The 11,764-nt window shown below is 47.3% G+C and overlaps 1 protein-coding gene across 5 annotated transcripts in view; it reads right to left on the bottom strand.

Annotated features, from left to right (window-relative positions):
- LOC126984713 (uncharacterized) overlaps positions 1-11,764 on the bottom strand; it is a 111,610-nt gene that overhangs the window by 15,343 nt on the left and 84,503 nt on the right. For all 5 annotated transcript variants that reach the window (XR_007737485.1, XR_007737487.1, XR_007737486.1 and 2 more), the window contains exons 7-12: positions 11,396-11,529; positions 9,758-9,968; positions 5,623-5,687; positions 4,365-4,445; positions 3,486-3,827; positions 1,303-1,512 (exon numbers count right to left, since the gene is read on the bottom strand). Coding sequence is in view for 1 of the 5 variants with exons in the window: in XM_050838720.1 (XP_050694677.1) it covers positions 1,303-1,512; positions 3,486-3,827; positions 4,365-4,445; positions 5,623-5,687; positions 9,758-9,968; positions 11,396-11,529 (1,043 nt within the window). In the remaining 4 variants the exon portion in view is untranslated. The remainder of the gene's footprint in view (positions 1-1,302; positions 1,513-3,485; positions 3,828-4,364; positions 4,446-5,622; positions 5,688-9,757; positions 9,969-11,395; positions 11,530-11,764) is intronic.

Below are 11,764 nucleotides of genomic sequence, written 5' to 3'. Positions count from 1 at the left end.
CTGGAGAGAGAGAGAGAGAGAGAGAGAGAGAGAGAGAGAGAGAGAGAGAGAGAGAGAGAGAGAGAATTAGTACAGTTCACACACACACACACACACACACACACACACACACACACACACACACACACACCCTCCTCCCATTCCCTATATCCAAACCTTACCCTTTCCTTATCCCATTTCCCTTCCCTTAATCCTCCCTTACCCTTCCCTTTTCCCTCCCCTCCCCTACAACTCCCTACCCTCCCTCCCCTCTTCCCCTACCTAATCATTCTTTTCTTCCTCCCTTCTTCCTCTCCCCTTACCCATTACCCATTTTTTCTTTCCCTTTGTTTTCCTTAACCTACCTTACCTTTCCTTACCTGCCCCTACCTTTAACTTGCCTTAATTTACCCTAACCTTACCTTACCTTAACTAACCTCCCCTGCCCTTACCTTTAACTTGCCTTAATTTACCCTAACCTTACCTTACCTTAACTAACCTGCCCTGCCCTTACCTTTAACTTGCCTTAATTTACCCTAACCTTACCTTACCTTAACTAACCTGCCCTGCCCTTACCTCACCTCATCCCTCCTTACCTTTAACTTGCCCTAATTTCCCCTAACCTTACCTAACCTGCCCTGCCCTTACCTCACCTCTTCCCTCCTTACCTTTAACTTGCCCTAATCCCCTCCCCCTTACTAACCTGCCCTGCCCTTACCTCACCTTACCTCACCTCTTCCCTCCTTACCTTTAACTTGCCCTAATTTCCCCTAACCTTACCTAACCTGCCCTGCCCTTACCTCACCTCATCCCTCCTTACCTTTAACTTGCCCTAATTTCCCCTTACCTTAACTTACCTTACCTAACTGGCCCTAACCTTACCTTACCTAACTTACCTAACCTGCCTTACTAATTTGCCCAAACCTCACTTCCCTTCACTTCATCTCCCCTGCCATAACCTTATTTGCCTGAACCTTACCTAACCTAACCTGCCCTTACCTTATCCAACCTAACCTGCCTAAGCCTTACTTTACCCAACCTAACCTGCCTAAGCCTTACTTTACCCAACCTAACCTGCCTGAACCTTACCTTCCCTAACCTTCCCTAACCTTTACTAACATAACCTAACCTAACCTGCCCTTACCTTACCTAACCTTCCCTTACCTTTACTAACATAACCTAACCTAACCTGCCCTTACCTTACCTAACCTCACTTCACCCATAACCTTATCTAACCTCACTTTCCCCTCACCATACCTTACCTAACCTAATCTTTCTGACCCACCTAACTCCCCCTCCCCTTCCCTGCCCTCCCCTCCTTACCTGTGCTGGTGGTGTTGAGGGCTATGTGGCCGTGCAGCCCTGGCGTGAGGTCCCGGCCGCAGGACCTGGAGGAGGATGCGAGGGACAGCACCCCCGCGCCCCGCTCCAGCACCAGACACAGCCGCCGCACACCCTTGCTGCTACGCGAGGTGGGTGTCACAACCAGGTACTCGCGCCCGCCATCCTCCCAAGACCCATGGCAGGAGTACTCTGGGGGTGATGAGGAGGAGATTGGGGTGATGAAGACTGGGGTGATGAGATGGAATGGGGTGAGGTTGGGAAGGGGAAGGGGGGATTGGGGTGGGGAGAATAAGATTGGGGTGGGGAGAAGAAGATTGGGGTGATGAGAATAAGATTGGGGTGATGAGATGGAATGGGGTGAGGTTGGGAAGGGGAAGGGGGGATTGGGGCCATGGGAATAAGATTGGGGTGATGAGAATAAGATTGGGGTGATGAGATGGAGTGGGGTGAGGTTGGGATGATGAAGAGGAAGGAGAAGGGGTGAGCATAAGATTGGGGTGATGAGAGTAAGATTGGGGTGGGGAGAATAAGATTGGGGTGATGAGGTGGAGAGAGTTGAGTGATGAGGGGGAGAGGGGTGAGTCTGGGGAGGTAAAAGGGAAGGTGGGGTGAGATTGGGGCAGTGAGGGGGGAGGGGGGGGAGTAAGGGTGAAGGGGAGACTCAGAGTGGGGTGAAGCTGGGGTGTTGAGGGGATTAGGTGAAGGCATACTGGGATGATAATTTACATAGATTTACATAGAAAGTCAGACCACACAGACCCCAGTGCTTCTACATTAATCAGATGGCTCCAGAATTTTGCATTGATAGTTTAGTTGATATTAAGTTGAAGGAAGTGATGGTCCCTCCTTCCTTCCTTTCCTTCCTTCCTTCCTTCCTTCCCTCCTGTCTTCCTTCCTTCCTTCCTTAAATGCAGTTCCCATCCTCAACTCCTCTCCTTACTCTTTAAAACCTCCAACACTCTTCCCGATCCCTTCCCCAAATGCAAATCCCAACCTCCCTTGCCTCCCCACTCCTCAAAACCCCTTCCCTCACCCCACCTCAAACCCCCAATGCCCTTCCCCGACCCTTCCCCCAAATGCAAATCCCAACCTCCCTTGCCTCCCCACTCCTCAAAACCCCTTCCCTCACCCACCTCAAACCCCAATGCCCTTCCCGACCCTTCCCCAAATGCAAATCCCAACCTCCTTGCCTCCCACTCCTCAAACCCTTCCCTCACCCACCTCAAACCCCCAATGCCTTCCGATCCCTTCCCCAAATGCAAATCCCAACCTCCCTTGCCTCCCCACTCCTCAAAAACCCTTCCCTCACAGACACCTCAAACCCCCAATGCCCTTCCCCGACCCTTCCCCAAATGCAAATCCCAACCTCCCTATGCCTCCCCACTCCTCAAAACCCCTTCCCTCACCCCACCTCAAACCCCCAATGCCCTTCCCAAATGCAAATCCCACTCCTCAAAACCCTTCCTCACCCCACCTCAAACCCCAATGCCTTCTGACCCTTCCCCAAATGCAAATCCCAACCTCCCTATGCCTCCCACTCCTCAAAACCCTTCCCTCACCCACCTCAAACCCCCAATGCCCTTCCCTGACCCTTCCCCAAATGCAAATCCCAACCTCCCTATGCCTCCCACTCCTCAAAACCCTTCCTCACCCCACCTCAAACCCCCAATGCCCTTCCCCGACCCTTCCTTAAATGCAGTCCCCATCCTCAACTCCTCTCCTTACTCTTTAAAACATCCAACACTCTTCCCGATCCCTTCCCCCAAATGCAAATCCCAACCTCCCTATGCCTCCCCACTCCTCAAAACCCCTTCCCTCATCCCGCCTCAAACCCCCAATGCCCTTCCCCGACCCTTCTCTAAATGCAGGTCCCATCCTCAACTCCTCTCCTTACTCTTTAAAACATCCAACACTCTTCCCGATCCCTTCCCCCAATTGCAAATCCCAACCTCCCTATGCCTCCCCACTCCTCAAAACCCCTTCCCTCACCCCACCTCAAACCCCCAATGCCCTTCCCCGACCCTTCCTTAAATGCAGTTCCCATCCTCAACTCCTCTCCTTACTCTTTAAAAACCTCCAACACTCTTCAACAACCCTTCCCCAAATGCAAATCCCCACTACTCAAAACCCCTTCCCTCGCCCCCCTGCCCTGCCGTCCTTACCTGCAGAGGAGCACTGGTTACTGAGAATCAAGGTGTTGCTTCCCGAACAGCCGACAGCCAGGTGTGTGAAGGGCCCCTCAAGACACTGCAGATCTTCGTCAGGAGGGTACAGCAAGCCCCCTCCGCCTCCTCCTCCTCCTCCTTCATTCCCTCCTCCTGCCTCCTGCCCTGATGCGTCCCCTTTCGTGTCCTGGTTGTCTCTTCTCCTGCTGCCTCCTCCTTCTCCTCCTCCTTTGCCTGTTAGCTGCTGTCTCCTCTCTCCGGACACGCTGTTTGGCTCCATCCCGCCCATGACCTCGTACCTGCCAACGCCTGGACACCGCCGGCTCTCTGCTCGGTTGCCTGTGGGGGGGGGGTGAGGTATTGTGGGTTAGGGCAAGCTGCGACACACACACACACACACACACACACACACACACACACACACATGGGGAAAAAATGTTGATCTATTTTTTTTCCAAGTATAGATTAGAGGAATGAGGGAAAATAAGGACAAATAATAATAGGGGAAGGAACTATGCCCTTTATTATGAAAAACTCACACACACACACACACACACACACATGCATAATCTGTTTCTTTCTCACTCTCTCTCTCTCTCTCTCTCTCTCTCTCTCTCTCTCTCTCTCTCTCTCTCTCTCTCTCTCTCTCTCTCTCTCTCTCTCTCTCTCTCTCTCTCTCTTTAATAAATATACATACATTCACATACAAAATCTCTCTCTCTCTCCCTCTCTCTCTCTCTGACACACACAAACACACACACGTACACACTTATGAATACAAGAACCGATAAAAATTCCACTCGAAAAAAATAAAAAATAAATAAATAAATAAAAAATAAAACACACACACACACACACACACACACACACACTTACTGACGAAGGTGGTGAAGTTGGTGGAGGAGGCGTTGAAGTACCCTCTCTTGCACGCCAGGGTGGGCACGGGCATGATCTTACCTGGGGGGGAAATTTACATAGATTTACATAGATACTGAGGCCACACAGACCATAGAGTCCTGATGAGGTGAGAGAGAGAGAGAGAGAGAGAATCTTGCCTGGGAGGGGGGGAGGGGGGGGGGAGATTTACCTAGATATTCAGACCCCACAGATCCTAGAGTCCTGATGAGGTGTGAGAGAGAGAGAGAGAGAGAGAGAGAGAGAGAGAGAGCGCATACATTATAATACATTAGTTACCCTTTCCATGTACATATTATACATAGAAACTAAAATTCTTACTAATAATTTCATCTTTGCTATCATCATTATTATTATTATTGTCACCTCTATTTTTCTTCCTATCACTATTTTTGTTATTATTATTATTATTATTATTACTATTACATATATAAAAGATAACAGAAATAAATGAGACAGCCTCCCCTAACCTTTCCTTACCTATCAAAATACATGGTCTACCTTAGCTATGCCCTTCCCTTCCCTTCCCTTTCCTTTCCTTTCTTTTCTTTTCCTTTCCTTTCCTTTCCTTTCTTTACCATACCATACCATACCATACCTTACCTTACCTTACCTTACCTTACCTTACCTTTCCTTTCCTCTCCTTCAATTCTCTTCCCTTCCCTTTCCTTTCATTCCATTCCATTTCCTTCTTGCCTTCCCTTTCCTTCTCTTAATTCTCTTCCCTTCCCTTCCCTTCTCTTAATTCTCTTCCCTTCCCTTTCCTTTCCTTTCCTTCCCTTCCCTTAATTCTCTTTCCTTCCCTTCCCTTCCCTTTCATTCCATTCCTAACCTAACTTAACCTAACCAACCTAACCTAACTTAACCTAACCTAACCTATGGAGGAAGAGGAGGAGGAGGGAGAGGCGGAGGAGGAGGGGGAGGTGGCGGTGGAGGAGGATGAACTAACCTAACCTTCCCTTCTCCTTACCTTGCCATTCAATACTTTTTAATCTTTTCCTTGCATTCCTCTTCCCTTCCCTTCCTTTGCATCCCTTCTCTTCCCATCTCCTCGCCATTCAATACCGTCTACTCCTTTCCCTGCTCTCAACAAACACACACACACTCCCTTTTCCATCTCAACTCTCCCATTACTCCTTCCTTCCTTCACCCTACTGTCCCATATTCTCCTAACCCATTCCTTTCCTTTCATTAACTTGCATCTTGAAGGCAGACTCACCCATTATGATCTCCAGTACGTGTTCGCCTCTTGTAATCATCTGGACACACTGGTAGCCACTCGTACTGAAAAGAACAGGGAGGATTTACAAAGGTTCAGACACTTTCCACTCTCACAAATACACTTCCGAAGGCCAAAAAAAGGGGATTAGTTGGGTTCTTATTGCTATTATACATTCATGGTACAAGAGCCCCGTCAAACTATCACTAGGCTCATAAAACTATCCATTGAATTACCCACAACATCTATGAAAGCCTTGTTAACAGTGTGTGTGTGTGGGTGTGTGTGTGTGTGTGTGTAAGCTCCGAAATGTATAAGCCTATGGGCATTACATAGATTTACATAGACACATAGGAAATTATAGTTGGTAAGTGTGCTCCATTGAAAAACTTATCATGTTCATAAATCAGACAGCGTGTCACTCAGCCTGTCCGTAAACCAGCCTGTCCATAAACCAGCCTGTCCATAAACCAGCCTGTCTGTAAACCAGCCTGTCCATAAACCAGCCTGTCCATAAACCAGCCTGTCCATAAACCAGCCTGTCCATAAACCAGCCTGTCTGTAAACCAGCCTGTCCATAAACCAGCCTGTCCATAAACCAGCCTGTCCATAAACCAGCCTGTCTGTAAACCAGCCTGTCCATAAACCAGCCTGTCTGTAAACCAGCCTGTCTGTAAACCAGCCTGTCTGTAAACCAGCCTGTCTGTAAACCAGCCTGTCTGTAAACCAGCCTGTCTGTAAACCAGCCTGTCTGTAAACCAGCCTGTCCATAAACCAGCCTGTCTGTAAACCAGCCTGTCCATAAACCAGCCTGTCTGTAAACCAGCCTGTCCATAAACCAGCCTGTCTGTAAACCAGCCTGTCCATAAACCAGCCTGTCTGTAAACCAGCCTGTCCATAAACCAGCCTGTCCATAAACCAGCCTGTCTGTAAACCAGCCTGTCTGTAAACCAGCCTGTCCATAAACCAGCCTGTCCATAAACCAGCCTGTCTGTAAACCAGCCTGTCCATAAACCAGCCTGTCTGTAAACCAGCCTGTCCATAAACCAGCCTGTCCATAAACCAGCCTGTCTGTAAACCAGCCTGTCCATAAACCAGCCTGTCTGTAAACCAGCCTGTCCATAAACCAGCCTGTCTGTAAACCAGCCTGTCTGTAAACCAGCCTGTCTGTAAACCAGCCTGTCCATAAACCAGCCTGTCTGTAAACCAGCCTGTCCATAAACCAGCCTGTCCGTAAACCAGCCTGTCCGTAAACCAGCCTGTCCATAAACCAGCCTGTCCGTAAACCAGCCTGTCCGTAAACCAGCCTGTCCGTAAACCAGCCTGTCCATAAACCAGCCTGTCCGTAAACCAGCCTGTCCATAAACCAGCCTGTCCATAAACCAGCCTGTCCGTACACCAGCCTGTCCGTAAACCAGCCTGTCCATAAACCAGCCTGTCCATAAATCAGTCTGTTTGCATACCAGGTTTCGTCCGTCTCATCCCTGAACACGAACTGATCCAGAGCAGAGAAAGAGTTATAAGGTCAGGACAAGTATAAGGTTTTGCTAATCTCCTTTGTGAACCTAAACTGAACCAGAGCAGAGAGTAACGCCCTAAACTGAACCAGAGCAGAGAGTAATGCCCTAAACTGAACCAGAACAGAGAGTAATGCCCTAAACTGAACCAGAACAGAGAGTAATGCCCTGAACTGAACCAGAACAGAGAGTAATGCCCTAAACTGAACCAGAACAGAGAGTAATGCCCTAAACTGAACCAGAGCAGAGAGTAACGCCCTAAACTGAACCAGAGCAGAGAGTAATGCCCTAAACTGAACCAGAACAGAGAGTAATGCCCTAAACTGAACCAGAACAGAGAGTAATGCCCTAAACTGAACCAGAACAGAGAGTAATGCCCTAAACTGAACCAGAACAGAGAGTAATGCCCTAAACTGAACCAGAACAGAGAGTAATGCCCTAAACTGAACCAGAACAGAGAGTAATGCCCTAAACTGAACCAGAGCAGAGAGTAATGCCCTAAACTGAACCAGAACAGAGAGTAATGCCCTAAACTGAACCATAACAGAGAGTAATGCCCTAAACTGAACCAGAACAGAGAGTAATGCCCTAAACTGAACCAGAGCAGAGAGTAATGCCCTAAACTGAACCAGAACAGAGAGTAATGCCCTAAACTGAACCATAACAGAGAGTAATGCCCTAAACTGAACCAGAACAGAGAGTAATGCCCTAAACTGAACCATAACAGAGAGTAATGCCCTAAACTGAACCAGAACAGAGAGTAATGCCCTAAACTGAACCATAACAGAGAGTAATGCCCTAAACTGAACCAGAGGAGAGAGTAATGCCCTAAACTGAACCAGAACAGAGAGTAATGCCCTAAACTGAACCAGAACAGAGAGTAATGCCCTAAACTGAACCATAACAGAGAGTAATGCCCTAAACTGAACCATAACAGAGAGTAATGCCCTAAACTGAACTAGAACAGAGAGTAATGCCCTAAACTGAACCAGAGCAGAGAGTAATGCCCTAAACTGAACCAGAGCAGAGAGTAATGCCCTAAACTGAACCATAACAGAGAGTAATGCCCTAAACTGAACCATAACAGAGAGTAATGCCCTAAACTGAACCAGAACAGAGAGTAATGCCCTAAACTGAACCATAACAGAGAGTAATGCCCTAAACTGAACCAGAACAGAGAGTAATGCCCTAAACTGAACCATAACAGAGAGTAATGCCCTAAACTGAACCAGAGCAGAGAGTAATGCCCTAAACTGAACCATAACAGAGAGTAATGCCCTAAACTGAACCATAACAGAGAGTAATGCCCTAAACTGAACCAGAGCAGAGGGTAATGCCCTAAACTGATCCAGAGCAGAGAGTAATGCCCTAAACTGATCCAGAGCAGAGAGTAATGCCCTAAACTGAACCAGAGCAGAGAGTAATGCCCTAAACTGAACCAGAGCAGAGGGTAATGCCCTAAACTGAACCAGAGCAGAGGGTAATGCCCTAAACTGAACCAGAACAGAGAGTAATGCCCTAAACTGAACCAGAGCAGAGAGTAATGCCCTAAACTGAACCAGAGCAGAGAGTAATGCCCTAAACTGAACCAGAGCAGACAGTAATGCCCTAAACTGAACCAGAGCAGAGGGTAATGCCCTAAACTGAACCAGAGCAGAGGGTAATGCCCTAAACTGAACCAGAGCAGAGAGTAATGCCCTAAACTGAACCAGAGCAGAGAGTAATGCCCTAAACTGAACCAGAACAGAGAGTAATGCCCTAAACTGAACCAGAGGAGAGAGTAATGCCCTAAACTGAACCAGAACAGAGAGTAATGCCCTAAACTGAACCAGAACAGAGAGTAATGCCCTAAACTGAACCAGAACAGAGAGTAATGCCCTAAACTGAACCATAACAGAGAGTAATGCCCTAAACTGAACCAGAACAGAGAGTAATGCCCTAAACTGAACCATAACAGAGAGTAATGCCCTAAACTGAACCAGAACAGAGAGTAATGCCCTAAACTGAACCATAACAGAGAGTAATGCCCTAAACTGAACCAGAGCAGAGAGTAATGCCCTAAACTGAACCAGAGCAGAGAGTAACGCTCGATTTTTTAACGTGGTATCAGTCTTCATCGACAAAAATGGGGATGGCTTGTCTTTTTTTACCCGTTTTTCCAGGCGAGCCAAGTTGGTTTTCTTGAGTTTTTCACATCATGCGGCTGAGTTTGGAATATCTCGACCGAGGTGTGAGATCCAACACTTGAATAACTCCGCCCCAAAATATGGAATCAAAAACCCAAACTAGCCACATAACTGTCAATAAACACTGATACGACGTTTGAAAAATCTCGACCTCATTTGAAATGCATATTAGTCAATTTCATCCTCCCCCACCCAAAAACCCCATGTTCCCAAGATCGTTTAGGGAAGGGGATAGGCATAACTTGAAAAGAGGCATAACTCTAAAAGTAGACATTTGCAACGGAAATGAGGTACAAAATCATGCAATTCACTACATCTATCACCAGAAAAACATGAACCGTGTAAGAAAATCGTTGGTTGGGTGAAACTGTAAATTGTCCGAAAATCTGGCCTAAGAGTGCAGGCAAGGCTAGGCGCGTGTCCCCGGCTCACCATCCATGCACCACCCGTGTGACATAGGTGGCGGAGAGGTTGGTGTGGGCGTAGGGCGTGAGGCAGGTGTGGGTGACGATCCGCTCCGGCGTGCTGAGGCGGAGCGTGGAGTTCCGCCGGGTGACCTGGAGCGACGTGCTGCTGTCCAGGGAGTACCACAGATGCCCGCCCTCCAGCCACATGGGGAAGCTGCACTTGGGCCCCGTGGAGTCTGCCGGTGGGGTGGAGGTAAGTGGGGAAGAGAAGATTAGGTTAAGTTAGGTTAGAATAGTTGAGGTTATTTGACTAAGTTAGGTAGACTAGTTAGTTAGTTAGTTAGGTAGACTAAGTTAGGTTAGGTAGCAGCGGGGATCATGTTTCTTAATGGTCCCTCTAAGCGAGAAAAATGAGAAAAAAATCACCTCTCACATAAACCATTTCATAACATATACAAAGCATTTGTGATCAGATTATGCATCATCTATTTTGGGGGGTTTATATCATGGCACAAATTTGTCTCGTCGCTGTTACACGGTAAAGCCACAAATTGGGCCCGTCGCTGATACCGGGTTGTTAGTTTTTTATTTATTTATTTATTTTTTTTTTTTACAGCAAAGGAGTCAGTTCAAGAGCATAAAAAAAAGGAAATAGAAAAAAAAAAAAAAAAAACGCTACTCACTGTACATTACATTACATTACTTATGGTTATTATTATAGGCTATAGGTTAGGTTAGGTTAGGTTGGATTACTTATGGCTATTAGAGACTAGGTTAGGTTAGGTTAGGGTACATTACTTATGGCTATTAGAGACTAGGTTAGGTTAAGTTGGGGTACATTACTTATGGCTATTAGAGACTAGGTTAGGTTAAGTTGGGGTACATTACTTATGGCTATTAGAGACTAGGTTTGGTTAAGTTGGGGTACATTACTTATGGCTATTAGAGACTAGGTTTGGTTAAGTTGGGGTACATTACTTATGGCTATTAGAGACTAGGTTAGGTTAAGTTGGGGTACATTACTTATGGCTATTAGAGACTAGGTTTGGTTAAGTTGGGGTACATTATTAATGGCTATGTTTTTTTTTTTTTGTTTTTTTTCTTTTTCTTTAACATCCACACTTTCCCTTATGGAGTTGGATGGTTCATGAGTCTCTCCCACTCCTGTCGATCGTATAATCTCTCCTCCCTGATGTGCTTAGCTTTTTTCTTCGTATATTTGGGGACAGTTTCGTCCTAACCACACAGCCATCGAATCGATTTCACAGTCCAACACAGTGTCTTCGTAACAGCCCGAACCAAACTAAAGAATCCCATACAATCCAAAATGGTGAGGTCTTCGATGCCACACTAAATACACAAGACTATTCCTGTATAGTTTCATCAAATTCGTGAACTTAAATATAAACACCATACAAGGAAATTTCGAAGCCTCTGGTATTGGTTTGGGAGCTTACTAACCCATCATGGGGAACTGTGGAACTGGGCCATTGTCCCAAGCCCTACCAGCCGTAACCCATGATAGGTTCACACAAAACGGTGCGTATCTCTTCATCTGCATCCCACAACGCTTTAGAGGCATAACAAGAACCAAAACCAACAGCAGAGTCCGTTGCAGGTATATTTTTAAAGTCCCCCCTTCCCCAGCCTCCCCGCGACTCACCCCGCTCTAGGACGAGTCGCGTGGAGCCCCCGTTGATGGAGTAGAGTCCGTTGCAAGTCGCGTCGCCGCTCTGTGCCACGAGGAAACCGTCGGCGTTGCTGTCCTCATAAGCCCTGAACACGAAGCACTGGTACCTGCGGGGACGAGGAAGGTGGTGAGGGGCGGACTGAGGGGTGGGGAGGAGAAGGGAGGGTGAGGTGAGGGGGAATGGGTGAGACAGAATGGAGGATGTAAGGAAGAACATTCGGAGGGAACCGGGGAGAGAATTGATATGAGCTAAGTCTGTATATACCAAGTCAAGTCACTCTGCTTCAAAACTGTGACCGGTACGCGCAGGAGGCGGTTTTGGGGCGGAACAGCGGGATGACG

The sequence above is a fragment of the Eriocheir sinensis genome, chromosome 57 (genome assembly GCF_024679095.1).
Source record: "Eriocheir sinensis breed Jianghai 21 chromosome 57, ASM2467909v1, whole genome shotgun sequence".
Taxonomy (NCBI): domain Eukaryota; kingdom Metazoa; phylum Arthropoda; class Malacostraca; order Decapoda; family Varunidae; genus Eriocheir; species Eriocheir sinensis.
Note: the sequence above shows the minus strand (reverse complement) of the source record. Positions and strands in the feature narration are given on the sequence as shown.